General features: G+C 40.8%; 1 protein-coding gene across 9 annotated transcripts; it reads right to left on the reverse strand.

The window, feature by feature from the left end:
* Window positions 1-1,230: 1,230 nt before the first annotated feature.
* On the reverse strand, window positions 1,231-12,114 carry LOC123058315 (uncharacterized). 9 transcript variants are annotated; one of them, XR_006427169.1, is made up of 9 exons: window positions 11,697-12,114; window positions 10,366-10,452; window positions 8,965-9,043; window positions 7,983-8,115; window positions 4,947-5,057; window positions 4,050-4,121; window positions 2,878-3,003; window positions 2,675-2,760; window positions 1,827-2,171 (listed from the first exon to the last, which is right to left on the reverse strand). XR_006427169.1 is itself a non-coding variant. In XM_044481075.1 (8 exons), exons 3-8 carry the CDS (start codon window positions 8,969-8,971, stop codon window positions 1,592-1,594), a joined length of 543 nt encoding a protein of 180 aa, XP_044337010.1. In that variant the 5' UTR covers window positions 8,972-9,043; window positions 10,366-10,452; window positions 11,697-12,114; the 3' UTR covers window positions 1,231-1,591. The 9 variants fall into 9 exon arrangements, 2 of the variants coding, with proteins under 2 accessions (XP_044337010.1, XP_044337013.1); XR_006427165.1 differs by lacking the exon at window positions 1,827-2,171 and adding an exon at window positions 1,231-1,715 and having other exon boundaries at window positions 2,878-4,121; XM_044481075.1 differs by lacking the exons at window positions 1,827-2,171; window positions 2,878-3,003 and adding an exon at window positions 1,231-1,715 and having other exon boundaries at window positions 4,947-5,067.
* Window positions 12,115-23,011: the final 10,897 nt, after the last annotated feature.

Here is a 23,011-nt window from a genome sequence, read left to right on the forward strand (position 1 = left end):
TAGTTTTTATATTACCAATTTTCTGTTTGTGTATTTGAAAAAAAGTCAGTAATTTATAAACTCATGAACATGTTCACGATTCTTAAAAAATGATTGCAATTTGACAATATTTATGGGTTTTAAGAATTTTTACAAGTTTAAAAGTATTCAAAACTTTTAACCATTTATTGGATTAAAAGTTTGTTTTTTTTATTTAGAAACATGGATTCTAAAATGTTTCAGAACTTAACTTCATTGCATATTTGAAAAAGTGTCAATGCATTTCAAAAAAAAGTGTTCAATTTTAAAAATTGGTAATATTTCAAAAAATCGCCTAAGGACAACTTTGTATGTTTATCACAAAGAAAGGAATTTTAGTTTGAAAATCTATTGGATTCTCTCGGCTCCAAGCACATTGAATAATTAGGTAATTGCACACCCAACACGTTGTGGGCTAGTCCATTGTGGCATTTTTGTTGGTTATTTTTGGCTTCATCTTAAGTCGGGACAACGGAGCCGCCCATCGATGGACCATTTATGAGAATTCTTTTAATTTGTTTAATAAATAATCGGTATTAGGAAAATTCAGTTGGTTTTAATGAAGAAAATTATACCACAAAGATTGGCAAAATGTGTGCATTTCTTTATATTAAATAGTGATTGTGCATTAAAAATGGTTATCTGATATTAAAAAATGTTCATCATGTATTCGAGAAAATATTCGTGTGCATTAGAAAATATGCATCATGCATTTGAAATATATTGTTGGCTTATCCATAAAAATCATTGCTTATTTAAAAAAATGACCATTAGTATTTTAAAAATATTCATCACGTATTGAAAAGGATGTTCAACAAATATTTGAGCTTGCCTCTTAAAAATTATTCCTATGTGTTTAGAAAATGTTCATTACTTACGTAAAAGTGTTCACATATTTAAAAAGTTGTTGTATTTTCTTAAAAATGTTTGTAGGCTCAAAAATTATTAATGCACCTATGAATATATGTCAATATACAATTGGAAAAATCATGGACAGGAAAAAAGCTAAATTAAAGATTTTGTAAATGAACTAAAGTAAAAGAAAAAATAAAAAGGTGGCAATAATAAAAATAATGTTAAAGAAATAAACCTAGAAATGAAAAAATAAATTAAGAACGAGAAAACCACCCACAGTCGAGACACATACACCAATCTGCAAAAAAAAGAGATACATACACCAGCTCATGTAAGAGAAAGACACAGACAAATGAGTAGAGCTTAGATACGTCTCTACCATATATACTTTTTCATATTTACGCAACTTTTATACCATTTTTACATAGTTTTGGCACCTTTTTATACATTTGTATTGGACTAAACTTAATCTAGTGCCCACTGCAAGTTGTTGTTTAGGCTTGTGTTCTGAAATTGAAAATAATAATTTGGGGACCAAAAGAATGTAGTCAAAGCACGTCTTTGTTGGACAGCACCAGGAGGTCACCACGGGCCATAGGAGCACCTTAGTGGTGATCCAATCCGGAGTTCTCTTCAAGTACTCTGTCGGAGGTGGAAATTGTTGAGTCCTTTTTCGTTACTCCGCCGAAGGCAGAAATTGTTGCCGGAACCATCTAAGTTAACTTAGTTGCTCCGGTGGTGTGTGTAGTCCTCCTTGGACTATGGCTCCATAATAGTAGCTACTAGATAGGCAGTGCGGCTTGCGACACCCCGCACCCCTGCCGGGTGCGGTCACATACAACCTGACGCAGTAGGTCACGCTTCAAATTCAATAGGTTGACATGATGAAAGGGAAAAGTGCGCACGTTTAAAACTTTATACCAAAAGCAAGGAAGAATAGCAGCACACAATAATTTGTTTACAATGCATTGAGAATTATATCCAACTTGGTAAAACACAATTCATATTGGATTCAGGCTGTTACACAAATAGCAAAGCACAATAGCAGCACCCACCTAGTCTACTACTCGTTATACAATATATATTTTCAGATTGAAGGAAATATAGACCACTGATTCCATCGTTTGAATTTCTCAAAAAAAGATATAGGAGGAAAATGTCACATGATATACCAAAAGCAAGTCCTAACAGTAGCCTAAAGAGAATGGATATATATAGTTCTTCTATGTCATATGGTGATAGTAGTGTATTTGGATAGCCCCGTCAGAAGATCTTGCTCGAGGTGTTGTCTGAAAGATCTGTTGATAGAATTCTAAAGAGATGAGTGAACCTAGAATGGAAACACATAAAATTTTGCAACCCAAAAAAGTATATCCACAAGCATGGCACAAGAAGCACAACATTACTAAAAAAATGTCTTCGTAGTTTTGATGGAGGTACTACCAAAAGTAGGGCAGGAAATCTCAAATTAGAACACCAGGAAGCAACCCATAGCAGACACAAGATTAGCCATGGTAGATAGCTACACAAATCCATGACCCCCTAATCATCTACACAAGTCCTCCCCACCTCCTTCCTCATGTTGGCTCCGACCGGGACGGCACACCAGTCAGCACCACGAAGGGGTCAAACACAACCAGGCTCTAACTGGGACGTCACACCAGTCAGCACCACGAAGGGGTAAAACATAACCAGGCCATGAAGTACTCAGCAAGAAGAAGGGGTCAAACACAACCAGGCCAAGTACTGGTGGATTTTAAATGGGAAAAGGCTAATTAAACATGAGAAGATTGTTACCGACCATACGTCCCCTGCATTAAGGTGAATGCCTGCTCCAGAAGTCGATGTGGTGTGAATCTTTAGAAAAGCCCATAGTACTCCAAACTCCTACAAAATCATTCACATTTTTTTATTCTTCAGCATAAGAATGGGGGTGCATGTACAATAACTCACGGGATTGATGAGCACAAAGGAAATTCAAGACATAAATCAATCGGCCAGAACCTTGACTTCCAGTCGACCAGCGCACATTGTTATGCTTGCGAAGGGAGACATCGACGTTAGAATCACATAAGTATCTCACGTCAGAGATCATCACTACCTTACACAGCGTCGTGCCGACTCCTACACCTTCTTGTCATGGAAGGAAAAACCAGAGAGTAAGGCCCATTTCGAAAGCTACCAAATTCACCACCCAGAGTCCATTATATTTATCCAGTGAGTTGCCTCCCATAATGCCCACAATTATGGTCACAATCTATATATGCTCATGAGCAAAAAGTAGTTGACAGTAAACTATAAGCATTACTCATAAACTATTAATGCTGACTCCTACGTCTAAATATTGGCTCAACTTGTTCTAGTTAATCAGTAGGCACAACAATAAAATATAATTCTTCTAATTGACACACATGAAAATAATGGAAGAAAGGGAAGAGAAAAAATAACTTCAGCATAGGAACAGCTGCCATCCGACATAACACATGCCTTCAGGTCATCTACATAAAGAAAAAATGATAAGGCTTTTAAAGGCTTCATTGAGCAGGTGCACATGTGACTCGTATGTCCATATTAGCATAGGCATATTTTAAGAGCACTGTCATTTTCCCTTTTCAACATACGATGCCCTGATGTTAAGAAGTACATTAACAGGTAAGTAGTGCAGCTTGCCGCACACTGCCTAAGTCCACTCCACATAACAGGTCGCATCCATCAAAAAGCATGTGGGCACATCAAATAAGAGAGTGGCCATTGAGATAAGAGATAACACATCCCATAATAATACAAAGCAAATTTTCCTATGATCAGGATACAAAAATCTACATAGGTGCCCATTAGAATTACACAAGAAACTGCGTAAAGATCAAAAACATGGGCTTGGAAGGTACATAATTCAAGGTTCATTCTTATTCTGATAAAAATATAAGGTAACAACAAAAATCTATATATTTGAACCCTTGTATGATGTATAGTCGAATAATATAGATTGACCATTACCAGAATAGATTTGGCAAGAAAAAAAGACTACAATCTTGTACAGTTCAAACTATAGGCTGGCCCTCAGAATGCTGGTGTGGTCACAAAATCATAGATAATCCAGAGAAGCATAACAGTGCCATGCAAGAAAAATAAACCAAGAGATAGGAGCATCGAAGTAAAATGTGAAAGAAAAGAACCGGTGCATCCAAGATAGTGAATCTTGTATTTTCAGTCGCAAAGTGGGCTCTACCAACTTCGACAGTCTTCCCCTGAGCACATGCAAGAAAAAGCATAAGAAACCGTAGAGCATTAACACTGATCATTAAGCAGGCACAATAGTGTATCTGGAACATAATAAAAGCTGATGTAACATTAGGCACTCTCAAGATTCTATACTTGTGGGTTGTGGCCTAGAGGTAAGTAATAATGTTTCAAATAGAGAGTTCAAAGTTTAGGTCATCAATGGATTGCACCTCCTCAAACTCGGATTGTTCATTAAATAGATCTGAGGAGCACTTGGTATGAGTGGCCTCTATTCATGTTGCCAAGCACACAAATATTAGCATTTAATTTTGGGGAAAAGATTAAATGCTGGATAGAAAATGCCATGCTCTCCATTTAACATACACTGGAAATTTCATTTCAATTCAGCATAGCTTGAACTCCTGATAGGCAATTCGTGAGTTAACATTTGAACTAAGATGGCCTTCATAAAACATATATGATCCAGTTTGAGAACATTTGTAGCATTTAAAATGAATGCATTAACATTTGGACTAAGATGGCCTTCATAAAACATCATCGATTATCCAAAAAGGCGCATATGTCGTGCTTTCTTTATCGACACAAAAAAACCAGGAGCACTCTTGCAAATAAATGTGAGAAGCATGGGCATTATTGCAGATTATTAATCCACGGTCCTATGAAAAATCTCAAGAACTAATATAAGTTGGTGTCTCTTTACTTCAGCAAAAGAAGCATAGGACCCTCAAAAAAAGTGTTAAAATTTACAAAAATCTATTCAGCAGCAGCCAAGACGACCAAGCAAGCATGGACCAATATATAGATCAACTTTATGGTAAATAGCGGCCTACCTCTTTCTCGACAATGGCCATAATGAGAAGGTCACTAACTGTTCTTCTTTTGCGGCAGACACGCGCGTGCCTACAGCCTTCCCTTGGTACAATGAAGTGCTCGACCGGGGACTGAATCGGCCTTGCAAGAACGGTGAATATTAGATGACATGATTGTTTGTAACTGAATAAAATCTCCAAATTCTGAAAATGATCATAAGGAGCATCATATGAACTTTCTCACGGGTATCATTACAGTAATACAAAAACAACCATATGCAATGCAGCAATCATAATCAGGGCAAGCATTAAAATTAAACAACTATCATCATTGTCCATTGGAGATCTTTATAAGCCAAATTAAATGGAAGGAAAATGTTAGGACCCCCACAGTTTGTCGTGGCTGAAACTATATGAAAAATTAACAATAAAACTTCCACTTTCCATGTTTATCCAAATTTTAGTTTAAGAACCAGATTCTCCTTTTTCTACACTTGCCCATAGATTTCCAATGAAGAATAAACGACACGGTAGTGGATACAGTGGGAGCAGGTTTGTCAATCTTTGTTTTAAGCAAACAGTATGATAGTAAGAAAGGAGATCACAAACTTAATGCACTAAAAATGAATAAAGAGTATGAACATATATTATAACCCTACATACCGGCAAGACTATTTAAATTTTGTGAGCAGGAGAAGCCTCAAAGATAACTTACATAATTAATTTGGAAAGGCATAACCCTTGTTGTTTATAATGATGACTCTGGAATCTGTACCATCAGATAGATACTGAGAATGCCTCAGCAATCTATTCAGATCTAAACTTATATATCATTTTCTACAGTGCATCATTATGTTTGGAACTCAACCTTGACTCTATTCAAGCACGATTGGCAAGATTGAGGTAAACAAAAATGGCATCAAAGACATCACAGACCTCACTTCACAATAAAACAACTGCATATCTGGTGCATTATCAGTGAGATCCAAATCCAATATAATGCTTCCAAGCTCCATATCTCTACTTTGCAGAGATCAAGTGGGGAAAAAATCAGAAATGACACAATTTTCTCCCTATCAGCATGTCCCAAGGAATTTATGTTATAGAGTAGGCAACAAAATGACTTGCCACCTCATACAAACAGGAAGAGGTAATCATTTCATTCATAAATTTTTAGGGCACAATAGTCAAAAAAACATGGAAAGGCAAGTATTGCATAGCAAATATTGGAGCAGAAAGTTCCTACTTGAGCTAGATGATATCAGATATAACCTTTCATCTCAATGTGAATACTGATCGAAGATCTATTATCTAGTTATGTCACATGCAGAATGAGATACAAAAAGATCATGTAGTATACAAAAAATGGAGTGCAGCAACAACGGAAAGAAACGCTAAAAGGGTACATAGAGCAGCATGAGCATGAGGCATAGAAAAATGGGGTCACCTTAAGATCAAGAATCAATGGCCCTCTCTCAGTTCAAATCAGAAGGAAAGAACCACTATTATTGATTAAAGTGTTTTTTAAATAGGCAAAGCACTGCAACACTGGATCCTAAGCTACAGTTGAGGCATACAAAACTATAAGTGTCTGTTCTTTTCATATATAAACAACCTTTAGTATCTCAACCAGAACCAAAGCAAAACAAAAAACATGGTTAAGTAACCAGCAAAGGAAGAACGAAACTTTTGGAATTTTAAAGTAACAAGACATGAAAAGTTCTTTTTTGCCTTCAATATTACACACATTAGGGGAGGTAGCTGCAGTTTTATTGCATAGTGGGCTCAGATTTGCCTTTCCTCGATCATATAACCCCATCATCTCTTATCACCAGATCGATCTGTTTATACAATAGAGCTGCCCTGGTTATCACTCTTCAAGAATGACCATCCAAGGACAACAAGTATCATAGGATCAAAAAGGATTCTAGAGACAAGAGGGAGGATCCAACTTGATACCCACTGGTGCCTCGATTGCTCAAAGGCACACTAATTCCAGCCAAGGTAATCATCATCGCCCTAGCACGAACACCACTTGAGCATAAATAAGCAACATCTTTAAATACAAATAAAAATGGTTCAACGTTCATTGCATAGCCGCCACGGACGCCATCGCCGGCGCCGCTGATATGCCGCCCTCCTCCGTGGCCGCTGCCGCCATCGCCATGGGAGCCACCTGCGTGGGAGGGAGGGAGGCAGCTGCAGGAGCGAGTGAGAGAGGACGCGGCGGCTAGGTTTTCATCACAGGAAGCCGCAGTCATTTTATACCCCCCCCCTAAGCGAAATGACCCAGATGCCCTGGTGGGGGCACGGTATTTACATTTTGTTGCAACTGGAATTTTATCCGACGGCCCAGGTCGATCGAGGTCAAAATCGGATGGCCCACAGCGATCGGGCTCGAGATCGAACGGTCGGTATCACGACGGACTTTCAATCGGACGTCTGAAAATCCAAACAGCTGAGGAAGCTCCATTTCGGTTCAGACTCAAACAATGGGATTCTCGATTCAGGGTTCATTGCATAGCGGGCTCAGATTCACCTTTCCTCGATCATATAACCTACCCCCGTCATCTCTTATCACCAGATCAATCTGTTCATACAGTGGAGCTTCCCTGGTTATCACTCAACAAGAATGACCATCCAAGGACAACAAGTATCACATGATCAAAAAGGATTCTAGAGACAAGAGGGAGGATCCAACCTGATACGCACAGGTGTCACGATTGCTCAAAGGCACACTTATTTCAGCCATGATGAATCATCATCGCCCTAGCACGAATGCCACTGATCAATCTAGCAAATCCAGGAGCATAGCTATAGGACCAGGGCATCCACATGTAAACCAGAGCATCACATTAGCTCCTATGATAGCAACTAAACATGAACAACATCCTACAAACCCTAAAATGGCATGGATCCACAACTACCGAGCTCAAATAGGAACCGATGCATGAGTAGGGCATAGAGCATCAACCAGACGAGCACCACATCAATATAGCCATGGCCATGTCCCATACAGTAGCCGAAGCAGAGGGGCGGGAGGAAGATGGACCTCACCGAGGGAGGCTGTAGCCGAGGCAGTACTCAGTGCACGCCGGGGTTGCGCCTGAACACCGTCCAACCGGCGAGGAACCGCATAGGAGTTGCGCCTTGCACCATCCCGCCGACGAGCACGAACCCATCAAACAACCTGTGTAAGGAAAGCATCGTTGTTTATCAGAAACAATTAGCTAGGAATTATTATTTAATAGAAATGCATTTTTTTAGCACACAGATATATACAGGAAAAATACATGAGCAGATCCTTCTATCAAAGGTCACAGAAACAACAATATGAAATCAATATGTTAGTTAGAAAATGTTTTGGTAGAACATATTCAAAACATCCATGTGCAGTACAAAAGGAACTTGACCTTGTTGCAACCATCTCTGAACCTGACACTACAGTCTGAACCAGGGAAAAGGAATAACAATGCAGCTTTCTAGTCCTGACTGCTTTTCTTGTGAGCAAATGCATAATAATTTAGACTCAGGTGGCACTATACAGAACAAAAACAGTCTGAACTACTGCAAATACTACCATCGAGTCCTTACCGTGGATGACCGTAACCATGTTGAGATTAACGGTAATGTGTATCAATTATTTACAGTTTTTCATGTTGAGATTGGTGTGCCCATAATGGAATAAGGACTCGATGAAGAGCATGTCACGGTGAGACAAATTGTACTTACAGCAAGTTTCATAATATATTTTGATTACTGATTAGCACAACAACCATAACCATGTGCACACCAATTAGCAGGAAAACAACACAGACACATATAACCGAATCTGCAATATGATGAATATCAGAGACTGGAAGACAGAGAAAGAGAGACAGGGAGGGGGGGTAGGGTGGAGTACCACCATGGATGAATGGACAGTAAACTGGATCTACAGGTCCTATCATTGTACCGTATCTCCTTCCCATCATTTGTTCTAATCCTACAGATACGAAAGAAAAGAGAGCAGGGGAAAGCGCGGAAGAGAAGGGCTCACCGAGCATAGAAGGAAATCAGTCGAAACAGGCTAGGGTTTGTTCGATGACCGAGCGAACATGACAAAAGAAGCATTCACCCTGAATAAATCAAATTAGAAAGTAATATTCAGTTAGCATCACTAAAAATTTGAAAAAAAGGAAATACATAGATATGTACATGCATTTTAACCTACTATAAGCCAAGCTGATGCCGGCATGGCTATTCGTTAACTTTACATCATTCAAGAAAATAGATCAATATTACCAGTTTGAGAGAATAGTTTGAATTGAATAAAATGATTCACTTAACTGAAAAGATTCATTTAGTTTGAATGAATAAAAAGTTTCAGTTAACTAAAATGATTCAAAGAAGAGCAAGCAGGAGTACACTACTGCACAACTTGACTGAAAAAATTTACTCCAATAATACTGCTACATTTGCTACTCCAGTACAGAGGGAGTACTCCATTTAGTTAATGCAAAAGATTCATTTAGTTTTAACAAAAGATTTTGCTGAACAAGAGCACTAAATCCTAATTAAATTAGAGGAGACACAAACTTTAAATCCTAATTCAATGGCACACACACCCACAGAGACACATCTTTGTCATGAACAGGATATGGAAAATTAAATCAGATATATTACTACAGAGTGGCAAAGGATAACCATCTCCAACTAAGCGTTGCTTTTTAATTAGGCAATTTAAGAATCAACATCCTGTAAGGTTATAAGCACCACTGAGCTACAAAAGAACAATATTTTCCTTTTTATAAAACCGGAGAAACAGTGGACAACTGGAGATGAAAAGGAGCAGGCCAAACTTCTATGTTACAGAACTGAGGCCACCAACATACTATTCCTTCTTGAGCCGCCACATAACTATTTATCAAATCAAGGGAAGCAAGAACTATTTCTCCAAGCAATAGATAAACTACTTTGGACACCATTTTATTTAGCCAATGAGCTGGAAATTTAAAACTACACGACCCCAGACAATATTCCAGCTTCCACTTTCTCAGACTTTTGTCACCTTAGCCCTACCAAAATTCAGGCCATGTAGGTTGTTGTAACTCATAATGCTAATACCTAGGCGAGTGACATATATATATGAAAGAAACCGACATCGAATGTAAACAGAGCAAACAGCTGTTAATTCTGTTGTTGTACAAAAACTTAAGAAAGTACTTCCTCTGTTCTTAAATGCAAGTTCTTTTAGAGATTCCAATATAGACTACATACAGAGTAAAATGAGTGGATCTACACTCTAAAATATGTCTATATACATCCGTATGTAGTCCTCATTGAAATTTACAAAAGACTTATATTTAAGAACGGAGGGAGTAGTATCTACACAGATTGATTAGAAGCAAAGAGAGGAACTTTAAATGGCAGATGTTAGAGAATTAAGCAAATGCCATACTTGAAGATCTTCGCGGAAATATATGGTCCAATTCAGGAACCACACATGTAGCGTTCAGAAGGCATCCATTACTACATCATCATTTATCTGAAATAAGATGGCATGCTTTGTTCAACACACATAGTTTAGTTGAAAGGTACAACAAATAGAAAAGAGCGTGTGTATTTTACAGCCAGAAGGAATGTAAGATACATAAATATTGTTTGCAGATTTTTAATCCAAAGCTAGAAAATAATCTCAAGAACTAAACACAGTTGGTCTGACTTAGTATCTGGCCGAACAGCCAGGTCTAAGATCAGAACCTCGGGCTTATGACAACGGCGGAATCTAAGTCATTCCGATTGCACAGTTGGGCTAAATCTAAGTTATTCCCTGCTAGCTATACATGCTCATTTTAGAGCTTAGATATATCATATGTCAGCTGAAAGTGGAAGGATAATGTAAAAGGATGGGACTGAATAAATGCACGACAGCATGTAAACAGTCCAGTGCTGGTAAATCGAATCACATAGTAAAAGGACATAGTATTTTTCTCACCAATAAAAGAAGTTCCTCCAAATGAATAAATCATACAACAGTGCCAAATAATGTAGTAATAGTTTAGTGGCCTTTCAAGACCAATTGCAATAACAGTAGTTTGATAGATTAAATGGCAGGGCCGTAATAAAATAAGCTGATTTTTACGATCAAGTATATGATGAGAGGAATACGGAATGGCATGGGTGGCTTTGGATCCTTTTTGTTGCAGAAAGTCAAGATGTAAACTATCCGCAGGAGAACAAATGAGCAACGAAAATAATTAGAGTGCAATACCAAAGGGCATGTGCACTATTGCAGATTGTTAATCAAAATCTCAAGCACTAAAACAACTTGGTTTCTCTTTGCTTCAATTGTACTTGAAGGAAACAGACCTCCCAAGGAGCAAATTATCAACAAGCTAGGTCTCAACAATCGAACATATGGCAGTCGTCTCATTGGCAGTCGTCGGTTTGTCGTCTTAGCAGTTGCACTCAACAACACAAGACAATCCATGGATATGCAGCGGCAAAGCGGCCGGTGAATCAATCTAATGCCAACAGATGCAGGAAGCAGTAAAAATGCAAGCAAGTGTACCGTGCAGATGAAGCAGCAAGCAGGAAGCTGCTCATACAACAATCGATTAAGCTGCTTGTAGTAGCTAGCTAGCTTTGTACATACAGAGTACGTCTATACCTTTCAGTTAAGGATCTAATGCTCAGAAACCAGGGGGTCACGACCCCCTTTGGCCTCCACGAGGAACCAGGACTCGCGGTCGAGCGAGGGGCAGGGCAGGGGGGAGGGGGGCTGCTCACCGGGACGTCGGGGGCGAGGTGGCGCACGTCGTCAAGGACGTATCAGAAGTCGCCCTCGGAGATCTCGACGTATGCGGCGTCGGTGAGGCTGACGTGGGAGGCGTTGCGGAGGGCGCCGAGGTTGGGGTAGTAGTTGCTGGATATCCGCACGCACAGGGCGGAGAAGGGCAGCGCCGCCTTGGCCTGCTGCTTTGTCAAGGCGCGATGCGGGCCGGGATCTCGATCCAACTCCGGCCGGCAGCCCTGTCGTCCCCGGAGAGACCCCCTGCCCCAGTGTGCCCGAGGGAGAGAGGCGGCTGCGTGGGAGGGAGGGAGATGCGGGGGGAGGAGGAGCGAGTGCGGGGAGCGGCGACGGCGACGGCGGGGCAGGAAGGGGCGCGGGAGGGAGAGAGAGAGGCGGGCGCGGGAGGGAGGGAGAGAGGAGGAGGCGGCTAGGTCTTCACCACAGGAGCGCCCCCCTTTTATACCCCACGACGCGAAATGATCGGAATGTCCTGGTGGGGGCATGGTATTTACATTCTGTTGCCATTGGAATTTTATCCGACGGCCCAGGACGATCGGGTAAATATCAGACGGTCCATGGCGATCTGGCCTGAGATCCGACGGCCTGTATCGCGAGGAGATTTCGATCCGACGGTCCAGAATCCAAACGCACGGGAGAGCTCCATTTTGCTTCAGACTCTAACAAGGGGATGTGGCATCTTCTCTCCCTTGTTCCTTAGTACAAAGATTACATGAGCTATCCTAAATGATTGTCATCCATGTGATGTAATTCTCGGTGTGTTTGTTGTGGTGTGGTAAATTCCCACTTTAATATTAGACTAGCACAAATGCCCGTGCGTTGCAATGGGAGTGTAGAAAAAATAAAACGCTGCAAAAAGGTTTTTATGAAACGACGGGTGAGAAAATAGGTGGAAGACGAAGCTCTGGAGGCTTGCTGCTATAAACTTGTAAGGATGATGCTAACTAAGTGACAACACTTTTACTTAGGGACGACATTCCGATGACCTCATCAAGGTGATGCAAGATTTGCCAACATCTGGTTCGTGGCCACATATGTCACAGATCTTGGTCTCTGGCCAACAAAACAATCAGACGAGGGACAATGTCTAAATTGTTGACGGTATCTAGATTAGAAGAAAATATCACACGGCCCTCACCCAATAACCATGGCATGGGTTTTATTGTGCGTATTCGAGAAAAAATTGACATAATTTTTAAAACCTATTTTTGAAATCATACAGAATAAAAGAAGAAGCTTTGTGATCGGCCCATCTAACTCTTCTTAACCCTAGCCCGGTAACGTGACCAAACACACAGGCTGATTGATCTTTGCGGCCGGGCTGGAACACACAAGCACGCACGTACAAATACACCAAAATCGTTCCTTTAATACCTCCCTGAAATCCAGTTGATTTATTCTAGCGCTTCTCCTCGAACCGAAGCCTCTTAATTTATTCTAGCGCTTTCCTTATTATCTTCTATCGCAATTTCCTTCTCCAATCCTTTGCCTCAACGTGGATTGCTTTCCTTATTATCCCCCGTCTCAATTCCTTTTCTTTTCTTATCATTTCTCTTGCCGCACAAATTTCTTTCTCAAATTTGCTTCGGCGTGGAAGGCTTTCTTTATTAGTGTCCCCCGTCTCAAATCCTTTTGGTTTTCTTATTATTTATCTCGCTGCACGTTGCAACGTCGGCTGAAATCCTATATAAATTAGGAGGATGAGATATAAAGCGGCGAGGTGCGATTGACCAAAGCACTCGGCTAGCTCAGTTGGTAGCGGATTAGTTACAGGACAGGAAGGTTGTGAGTTCGAATTCCTGCCCAGGCAATTATATTTTATCACGGCATTTTACCCCTTTTGTGGGCCGCCTTCATTGGGCTAGAATCGCTATGGGCCGTGGCTAGACGAACAACTTCATGGGCCTAAGCCATTAGATTTAGTACGTACGTATCTACAGGCACGGACTGCGGGTTTGAGGAATTGAATCGTTTTTTCTTACACGTTAGTACCACCTCGTATATATGTTTTAAATTCAACGGAAAACGTAAATTCATAGGAGAAAGCGTATTATGACGGTGAACCCGACGGAAGCAATCCGTGCTTTATTAGTAGGTAAAGATTATATAAAGATTTCTATTTGGTTTGTTTGAGTTCTTTGTTGCATGATTTACATACCTACATGCTCTATGATCTTTTAGTCTTGCACTGTCATGTTTAGATGAATGGTCTCCAAGGGAGAGTTGTGTATGTTGGGCCTGGCCCATGTGTAAAATTATATGAATCTACGGTATATTCCTAATTCCATGTTTTACCTTTTATATATTTTCCAATTCATATAAAATGGTGCTATAATCATTTATGCATACCAAAAAACAAGAGGCTATCAAAAAGTTTTAGGGTTTTGAATACACACTCTTAAAATCCAGGCCCGCCCCTGCCCACTAGTCCATATGAGAGCTTCCATACATTCATAGCTCTACTGGAAATCACTACTCCTTGCTTTAATATCAATTGTAAGGCCTTAATATTGCATAATGATCCAACTGTGTTGATGCAAGATCATCCTATTTCTGACCTCTCATAAACCCTCATCATTGTTATCATTTTCCCATAAGTGATAAGCTATATACTTATGCTTAAGTGTTGTACAAGGAAGGTGCATGGATAAAGCAAAAGCCCATGTAGTTATTTTACTTGGTTGACATTGGGTTGGTTTATGATAAGATGTTATTAGACAGTGAGACATATACAATAGTCAAAGTTAAGTTCCAAATATAATATTGGCGTTCTTTATTAACCTTTGGCAAGAGGAGCATTCGCTTTATGCGTTGATTTATAGTGACATAGAGCAAGTCTATTCCTATATGGCCTCTTCTCTCCCTTGTTCCTCAATACAAAGATCACATGAGTTGATATACATGATTCCCGGTGTGTTTGTTGTGTGTGATGAATTCTCACATTATTATAAACTTATATATGGATTTCTATTTGGTTTCTTTGAGTTCTTTGCCTCATGATTTATAAACATACACGCTCTCCTATGTCTTAATCTTGCATTGCCCTTATTTAGATGAATGGTCTCAAAGAGGGATTAGTGTATGTTGGTTGGTTTAACTGTGCAAGTAATCTAGCCCTGTGACAATAAAGGAAAAAGAGTTGTATTGTGTTATTGCCACTAAGGATAAAAATATATTTGTCTAGTTGCCTCTGTGATGAACTACATGCGAAGAGAATACACTATCAACATTATGTTATCTTGCTTGATGCAAAGCCATGTTTTTACTTAATACTTTGAGATGCATGCTGGATAGCGGTCCTGAAGTGGAGTATTAGCTCTAGATGCAACTGGATAACAAGCCATAGATATAAGTATGTAGTTCCTATATACAATATGATACTCGGAAATACTATAATTTAATCGGTACACGACCATAATTTGTTCACCACACCTATGTTGCTTTTGGAGTGATGTCATTAGTGAAGTTACGGATCCCGGTCCTTCATTCCTCATAAATACAATCTCATTTGCTTTCTTTCCATTTCTGCATTTTAATTCCTTCAGATACAGAAATAATTTCCAAGCACTCAATACGTTAATCCTTGTAACTAACAAAGTGAGTGAGATTGAAAACCTCACTAGATGTGTTGGGGACCAAGTGAAAAAGTTTCTTAACTGAGTACATGGATGATCATTGACTTGTTAGAGAACTCAGTGTATTGATACCTTGATTCTTAATTGAGAGAAACTTGCTTCTTGCTACAAACCCTTGCGCTTGGAGGCCTAACGGGATTTCTACCAGAACTTAAGAATAAAGAACATCCGTAACAAGCTTGCGCACTCAACTAAAACATCACATACTTTCTCTTACATGAACTTTCTTTAGAACTCATAAGAATGTGATCTTACCTAAATAAAATATTTTTGTATTATGAATGAATGAAGTACCTAGCATTGATGAGGCAGATAAGCATTGGAGCATGGACAAGCAGGCATATGATGAATTAATATGGTATTTCAAGTGGTGATTTTAGGACTTTGAGATCGCCGTAATGACCCATGAAGTCATGGACAAAATATACAAAATAACGCTTAACATTTTCATCCATAGCCATCTATATGTGATGCGCATCTCACTTTTCAGCCGATCCCATGTCAATTTGTAATGCAAGACAATATGCACTTTTTAGAGATTGTATTTGTAACGCCCACGATGCGGCTATATCTCCCACGTGTCGGAGCACGACTTAGAGACATACCGCATTGTAGACAATACCGCAAGAGGGGTAATCTTTACACATCCCATGTACTGAATAAGAAAGAGGTACAGGGTTGGCTTACAATCGCCACTTCAAAAAATACATAAAAATAGCATTACAATTATCCAGAATACAATCAAGGTCCGACTACAGAACCAAAATAAAAAAAGACTACCCCTAATGCAAAAGATCCCCGATCGCCCCAATTGGCTCCACTACTGATCAATTGGGAACAGAACAACATAACGAACACGATCTTCATCGAGCTCCTTCTTGAGCTCGGTTGCGTCACCTGCACGATATCATCGGCACCTGCAAGCTGGTTTTGGAAGTATCTGTGAGTCACGGGGACTCAGCAATCTCACACCCTCGCGATCAAGACTATTTAAGCTTATGGGTAGGGAAAAGGTATGAGGAGGAGCTGCAGCAAGCACTAGCAAATGTGGTGGCTAACTTACGTAAATGAGAGCGAGAAGAGAAGGCAAGCATGATCGAGAATCTATGATCAAGAAGTGATCCTGAAACTACTTACGTTCAAGCATAACTCCAACACTGTGTTCACTTCCCGGACTCCGCCGGAAAGAGACCATCACAACTACACACGCGGTTGATCCATTTTAAATTAAGGTAAGTGTCAAGTTTTCTACAACCGGACATTAACAAATTCCCGTCTGCCCATAACCGCGGGCACGGCTTTCGAAAGTTCAAATCCCTGCAGGGGTGTCCCAACTTAGCCCATCACAAGCTCTCACGGTCAACGAAGGATATTCCTTCTCCCCGGACGACCCGATCAGACTCGGAATCCCGGTTACAAGACATTCCGATGATGGTAAAACAAGACCAGCAAAGCCACCCGAATGTGCCGACAAATCCCGATAGGAACTGCACATATCTTGTTCTCAGGGCACCCCGGATAAGCAATCCGTACAACTAAAACCAGCCCTCGAGTTTCCCCGAGGTGGCGTTGCAAGGGGCTCTAGTTTGGACCAACACTCAGAGGAGCACTGGCCCGGGGGTTTAAAATAAAGATGACCCTTGAGTCTGCAGAATCCAAGGGAAAAAGGCTTAGGTGGCAAATGGTAAAACCAATGTTGGGCGTTGATGGAGGAGTTTTATTCAAAGCGAACTGTCAAGGGGTTCCCATTATAACCCAACCGCGTAAGGAACGTGAAATCAAGGAACATAACACTGGTATGACGGAAACTAGGGTGGCAAGAGTGGAACAAAACACCAGGCATAAGGCCGAGCCTTCCACCCTTTACCAAGTATATAGATGCATTAATTAAATAAGAGGTATTGTTATAGCCCAACAAATATCCATGTTCCAACAAGGAACAAACTCCAATCTTCACCTGCAACTAACAACACTATAAGAGGGGCTGAGCAAAGCGGTAACATAGCCAAACAACGGTTTGCTAGGACAAGGTGGGTTAGAGGCTTGGCTTAGCAATATGGGAGGCATGATAAAGCAAGTGGTAGGTATCGCAGCATAGGCATAGCAATAGAGCAAGCAACTAGCAAGCAAAGATAGAAGTGATTTCGAGGGTATGGTCATCTTGCCTGAGATCCCGCAAGGAAGAAGAACGAGTCCACGACGAAGACAAACAGATGTAGTTGAACGAATCCTCACAACTCCGGAACGGAACCGAAGCTAACGAGGGAAACAACCCGGAAAGAAGCAAACAACATAGTAAACAACCATCACATAAACTTGGCATGATGCACAACCAAGTATGATGCATGTCCGGTTTAAATATGCATGGCATGGCAAAGGGCACAAACAAAACTACAAGTTAAATGGAGCTCAATATGCAACAAGTTGCATATTGGCGGAACACCACATTAATTATTTAGTTCTCTCTCGTTTATGTACCGAACAATATTAAATGTTGTTAAACATGGCAAGAGGGTGAAGCATAAAGAAATTATCTATGTAGGCAAGTTTAAATGAGGCCGGAACGCCAAACAACAATTCCAGTAAATCCCCATATGCATTTAGCAAATTAATGCAAACAACAATTTTTTAAACATTTAAATGTTATTAACATGATGTGAATGACATGTGCAAGTTTATGCAAGTTTTATGGAAATGTTGATAAGAGCATTATGAAGCATTTGTCATCATGGCAAAAACGAAAGGGATGCCACGACAACGACAACGGAAAAGGTGCCACGGCAACATTCCAGTTTCGGCAACTCATTGAGACGTCGGTGCAAAATAAAATGTGGCGGGAGCGTGTAAAAGATGGTGGGGTGATCCCGGTTACCGGGTTCCCACGGGTCGACAACGGTGACAAGGCAAAAGAGGGGCAACGTGCACCGACAATTCGAGCATGGAGCAAGCACGAGCATCTCATACATCACACATGCATTCGTTCACGGGCGGTCGTCTCGGGGTTATACCTTCGAAGCGTGCGTTATCGGAGGGGTTCGAGTTCGATGCGGTGTAGGGGAAGTAGACGTTCTTTGGACGTTCGTAGTGGAAGTAGTCGCTCTCGCACGCTCTAGGGTTGACGGTAGAGGTTCTTGCGATCTCGACGACGGTAGTGGTACATGTATATCGTAGCATGAGTTTCCGTAGATGTTCAGGGTCACGGCTATGAACTTGATGCATCGTTGAGCTTGGCGTCCGAGGAATTCCGCGTAGTCGTACACGAGTCATAGTCGAACTTGACGGTTCCGTTACACGGTTCTTCGGAGACGGTAGTTGTTCTCGGTTCGGAGACGAGCTTGACAGATCTGAGAGCTCCAGCCATCGGGGTACCTGGCGCAACGCCGTGTAGTCGTACACATTCCGTAGATGTTCATGTCATTGGTGTTGGGGTACTTGGGGTCTTCGGACTTTCCAGTCCCGTTCTTGCGACGGCAGTCGTTCACGTTCGTTCAGAGAGGTACTTGGTCTTGCGAAGAGGTACTTGGCGGTAGTGGTACTGATGACCCACAAGTATAGGGGATCTATCATAGTCCTTTCGATAAGTAAGAGTGTCGAACCCAACGAGGAGCAGAAGGAAATGATAAGCGGTTTTCAGCAAGGTATTCTCTGCAAGTACTGAAATAAGTGGTAACAGATAGTTTTGTGATAAGGTAAATTGTAACGAGCAACAAGTAACAAAAGTAAATAAGGTGTAGCAAGGTGGCCCAATCCTTTTTGTAGCAAAGGACAAGCGGGACAAATTCTTATATAAGGAAAAGAGCTCCCGAGGACACATGGGAATATCATCAAGCTAGTTTTCATCACGCTCATATGATTCGCGTTCGGTACTTTGATAATTTGATATGTGGGTGGACCGGTGCTTGGGTGCTGTTCTTACTTGAACAAGCATCCCACTTATGATTAACCTCTATTGCAAGCATCCACAACCACAACAAAAGTATTAAGGTAAACCTAACCATAGCATGAAGCATATGGATCCAAATCAGCCCCTTACGAAGCAACACATAAACTAGGGTTTAAGCTTCTGTCACTCTAGCAACCCATCATCTACTTATTACTTCCCAATGCCTTCCTCTAGGCCCAAATAATGGTGAAGTGTTATGTAGTCGACGTTCACATAACACCACTAGAGGTTAGACAACATACATCTCATCAAAATATCGAACGAATACCAAATTCACATGACTACTAATAGCAAGACTTCTCCCGTGTCCTCAGGAACAAACGTAACTACTCACAAAGCATATTCATGTTCATAATCAGAGGGGTAATAGTATGCATAAAGGATCTGAACATATGATCTTCCACCAAGTAAACCAACTAGCATCAACTACAAGGAGTAATCAACACTACTAGCAACCTACTAGCACCAATCCCGGACTTAGAGACAAGAATTGGATACAAGAGATGAACTAGGGTTTGGAGATGAGATGGTGCTGGTGAAGATGTTGATGGAGATTGCCCTCTCCCGATGAGAGGAGCGTTGGTGATGACGATGGTGATGATTTCCCCCTCCCGGAGGGAAGTGTCCCCGGCAGAACAGCTCTGCCGGAGCCCTAGATTGGTTCCGCCAAGGTTCCGCCTCGTGGCGGCGGAGTCTCGTCCCGAAAGGTTGCTTATGATTTTTTTCTCATCGAAAGACTTCATATAGGAGAAGATGGGCGTCGGAGAGCCACCAGGGGGCCCACGAGGTAGGGGGCGCGCCAGGGGGGGCGCGCCCCCACCCTCGTGAGCAGGGTGTGGGCCCCCTGGCCTTCATCTTTGGCGACGATTTTTCTTTATTTATTTTAAGATATTCCGTGGAGTTTCAGGACTTTTGGAGTTGCGCAGAATAGGTCTCCAATATTTGCTCCTTTTCCAGCCAGAATTCCAGCTGCCGGCATTCCCCCTCTTCATGGTAAACCTTGTAAAATAAGAGAGAATAGCCATAAGTATTGTGACATAACGTGAAATAACAGCCCATAATGCAATAAATATTAACATAAAAGCATGACGCAAAATGGACGTATCAACTCCCCCAAGCTTAGACCTCGCTTGTCCTCAAGCGAAAAGCCGATAACAATAAATATGTCCTCATGTTTAGAGGTAGAGGCGTCGATAAAAATAAAATACGGACATGAAGGCATCATGATTGTTTCATAACAGCAACATATATAGATTTGTCATATGATTACTTATGTTCAAGTGATGATCTTTTCACAATGCAAAAGTATGAATCAGAAACCTTATTAGGCGCTAACAAATTATAACCTCAGTCATTGAAGCAATTGCAATTTATCATAACATCGGAAGGAGTCTATGTCAGAGCTTAAAAGCAAGTCCACATACTCAACTATCACTTAGTCCTTCATAATTGCTAACACTCACGCAATACTTGTGGTTATGAAGTTTCAATCAGACATAGAGAAAGATTGGGGCTTATAATGCTGCCTCCAAACTTATTCACCTTTGGGTGATGTCAACAATAATAGTTCATGCTAATGTACATCCAATTGGATATATATATATATATATCAGGATCACCCCACCATGAAGTGCTTGCCAAAGGATAAAATGAAAAAGGGAAAGGTGAAGATTACCTTGACTCTTGCATAAGATAGAGGATAATAATAAAAGATAGGCCCTTCGCAGAGGGAAGTAGAGGTTTCCATGCGCTTTTATGGTTGGATGCACAAAATCTTAATGCAAAAGAACGTCACTTTATATTGCCCCTTGTATGTGAACCTTTATTATGCAGTCCATCGCTTTTATTGCGTCCACAACAAGTTCGTACAAAGCTTATTTCTCTGCACTAATAAGTCATGCATATTTAAAGAGCAATTTTTATTGCTTGCACCGATGACAACTTACTTGAAGGATCTTACTCAATCCATAGGTAGATATGGTGGACTCTCATGGCTAAACTGGTTTAAGGGTATTTGGAAGCACAAGTAGTATCTCTACTTGGTGCTGAGAATTTGGCTAGCATGAGGGGGAAAGGCAAGCTCAACATGTTTGAATGATCCATGACAATATACTTTAACTGAGATGCGAGAAAACATAACCCATTACGTTGTCTTCCTTGTCCAACATCAACTCTTTAGCATGTCATACTTAATGAGTGCTCCCAATTATGAAAGATGTCAATGATAGTATATCTATATGTGAAACCTCTCTCTCCTTATTACTTCCTATTAATTGCCACGATGACTAAAGCTATATTTGCCAACTCCTAACAACTTTTTAATCATCATACTCTTTCTATGTGAAGTCATTACTCTCAATAAGATCAATATGAACTCTTTGTTTCTTTTTATTCTTTCTTTTATTCACTCAAGATCATGGCAAAATAATCAAGCCCTTGACTCAACACTAATCTTTATTATATATAGCTCACGGACTAGATTGCATAGAGGGATCATAAAGCAAACTTCAAAACTAGATCATGCCGTGACTTTATTCTACTAAATCAAGATACTACTAATAGGATCGAACTAAGAAAAACGGTAAAGATAGGAGTTGTGATGGTGATACGATACCGGGGCACCTCCCCCAAGCTTGGCAGTTGCCAAGGGGAGTGCCCATACCCATGTGATGAGGTCTCCTTCTTTGTTGTTGGAGGTGGAGGTGTTGTTGATGACGCAAGCTTGTCGTCCCCTTCCATGGCATAGGCTCACCCTCATAGAAGGATGATCGAGTCTCCGGAATTCTCAAATCTGCAACGGAAACAGCTCGAAACGAAAACAGGGGATATTTGCGTGATACGGGGGTCAAAACCTTCGGGAGAATATATAATGAATTTTTACCGACCAAAATACGTATCGTGCAGGAAAATGGAGTCCGGAGGGCACACGAGGTGCTCACGAGGTAGGGGGGCGCGCCCAGGGGGGTAGGGCGCGCCCTCCACCCTCGTGGAGGGCTCGTGTCCTCCCTGGACTGCTACCTATTTTTCTATTTTTCTAAATATTCCAAAACGGAGAAATATTGCCTTAAAAATTGTTTTGGAGTCGGTTTACTTACCGTACCACATACCTATTCCTTTTCGGAGTCTGGAACGTTCTGGAAAGTGTCCCTTATGTATTCCTCCGGGGTTACGGTTTCAATAACATTGGTTTCAACATTTATAGGATTACCTGAGATATAGTGCTTGATTCTTTGACCGTTTACCACCTTCGGATTTGTGCCTTCGAAATTGTTGATTTTTATGGCACCGGAACGATAGACCTCCTCGATAACGTAGGGACCTTCCCATTTAGAGAGAAGTTTTCCTGCAAAAAATCTTAAACGAGAGTTGTATAGCAATACATAATCGCCTACATTAAACTCACGCTTTTGTATCCTTTTGTCATGCCATCTTTTAACTTTTTCTTTAAACAACTTGGCATTTTCATAGGCTTGGGTTCTCCATTCATCAAGTGAGCTAATATCAAATAACCTCTTCTCACCGGCAAGTTTGAAATCATAGTTAAGCTCTTTAATAGCCCAATATGCCTTATGTTCTAGTTCGAGAGGTAAGTGACATGCTTTTCCATAAACCATTTTATACGGAGACATACCCATAGGATTCTTATATGCAGTTCTATATGCCCATAATGCATCATCAAGTTTCTTGGACCAATTCTTTCTAGACCTATTAACAG

Source organism: Triticum aestivum, chromosome 1A (assembly GCF_018294505.1).
Source record: "Triticum aestivum cultivar Chinese Spring chromosome 1A, IWGSC CS RefSeq v2.1, whole genome shotgun sequence".
NCBI lineage: Eukaryota > Viridiplantae > Streptophyta > Magnoliopsida > Poales > Poaceae > Triticum > Triticum aestivum.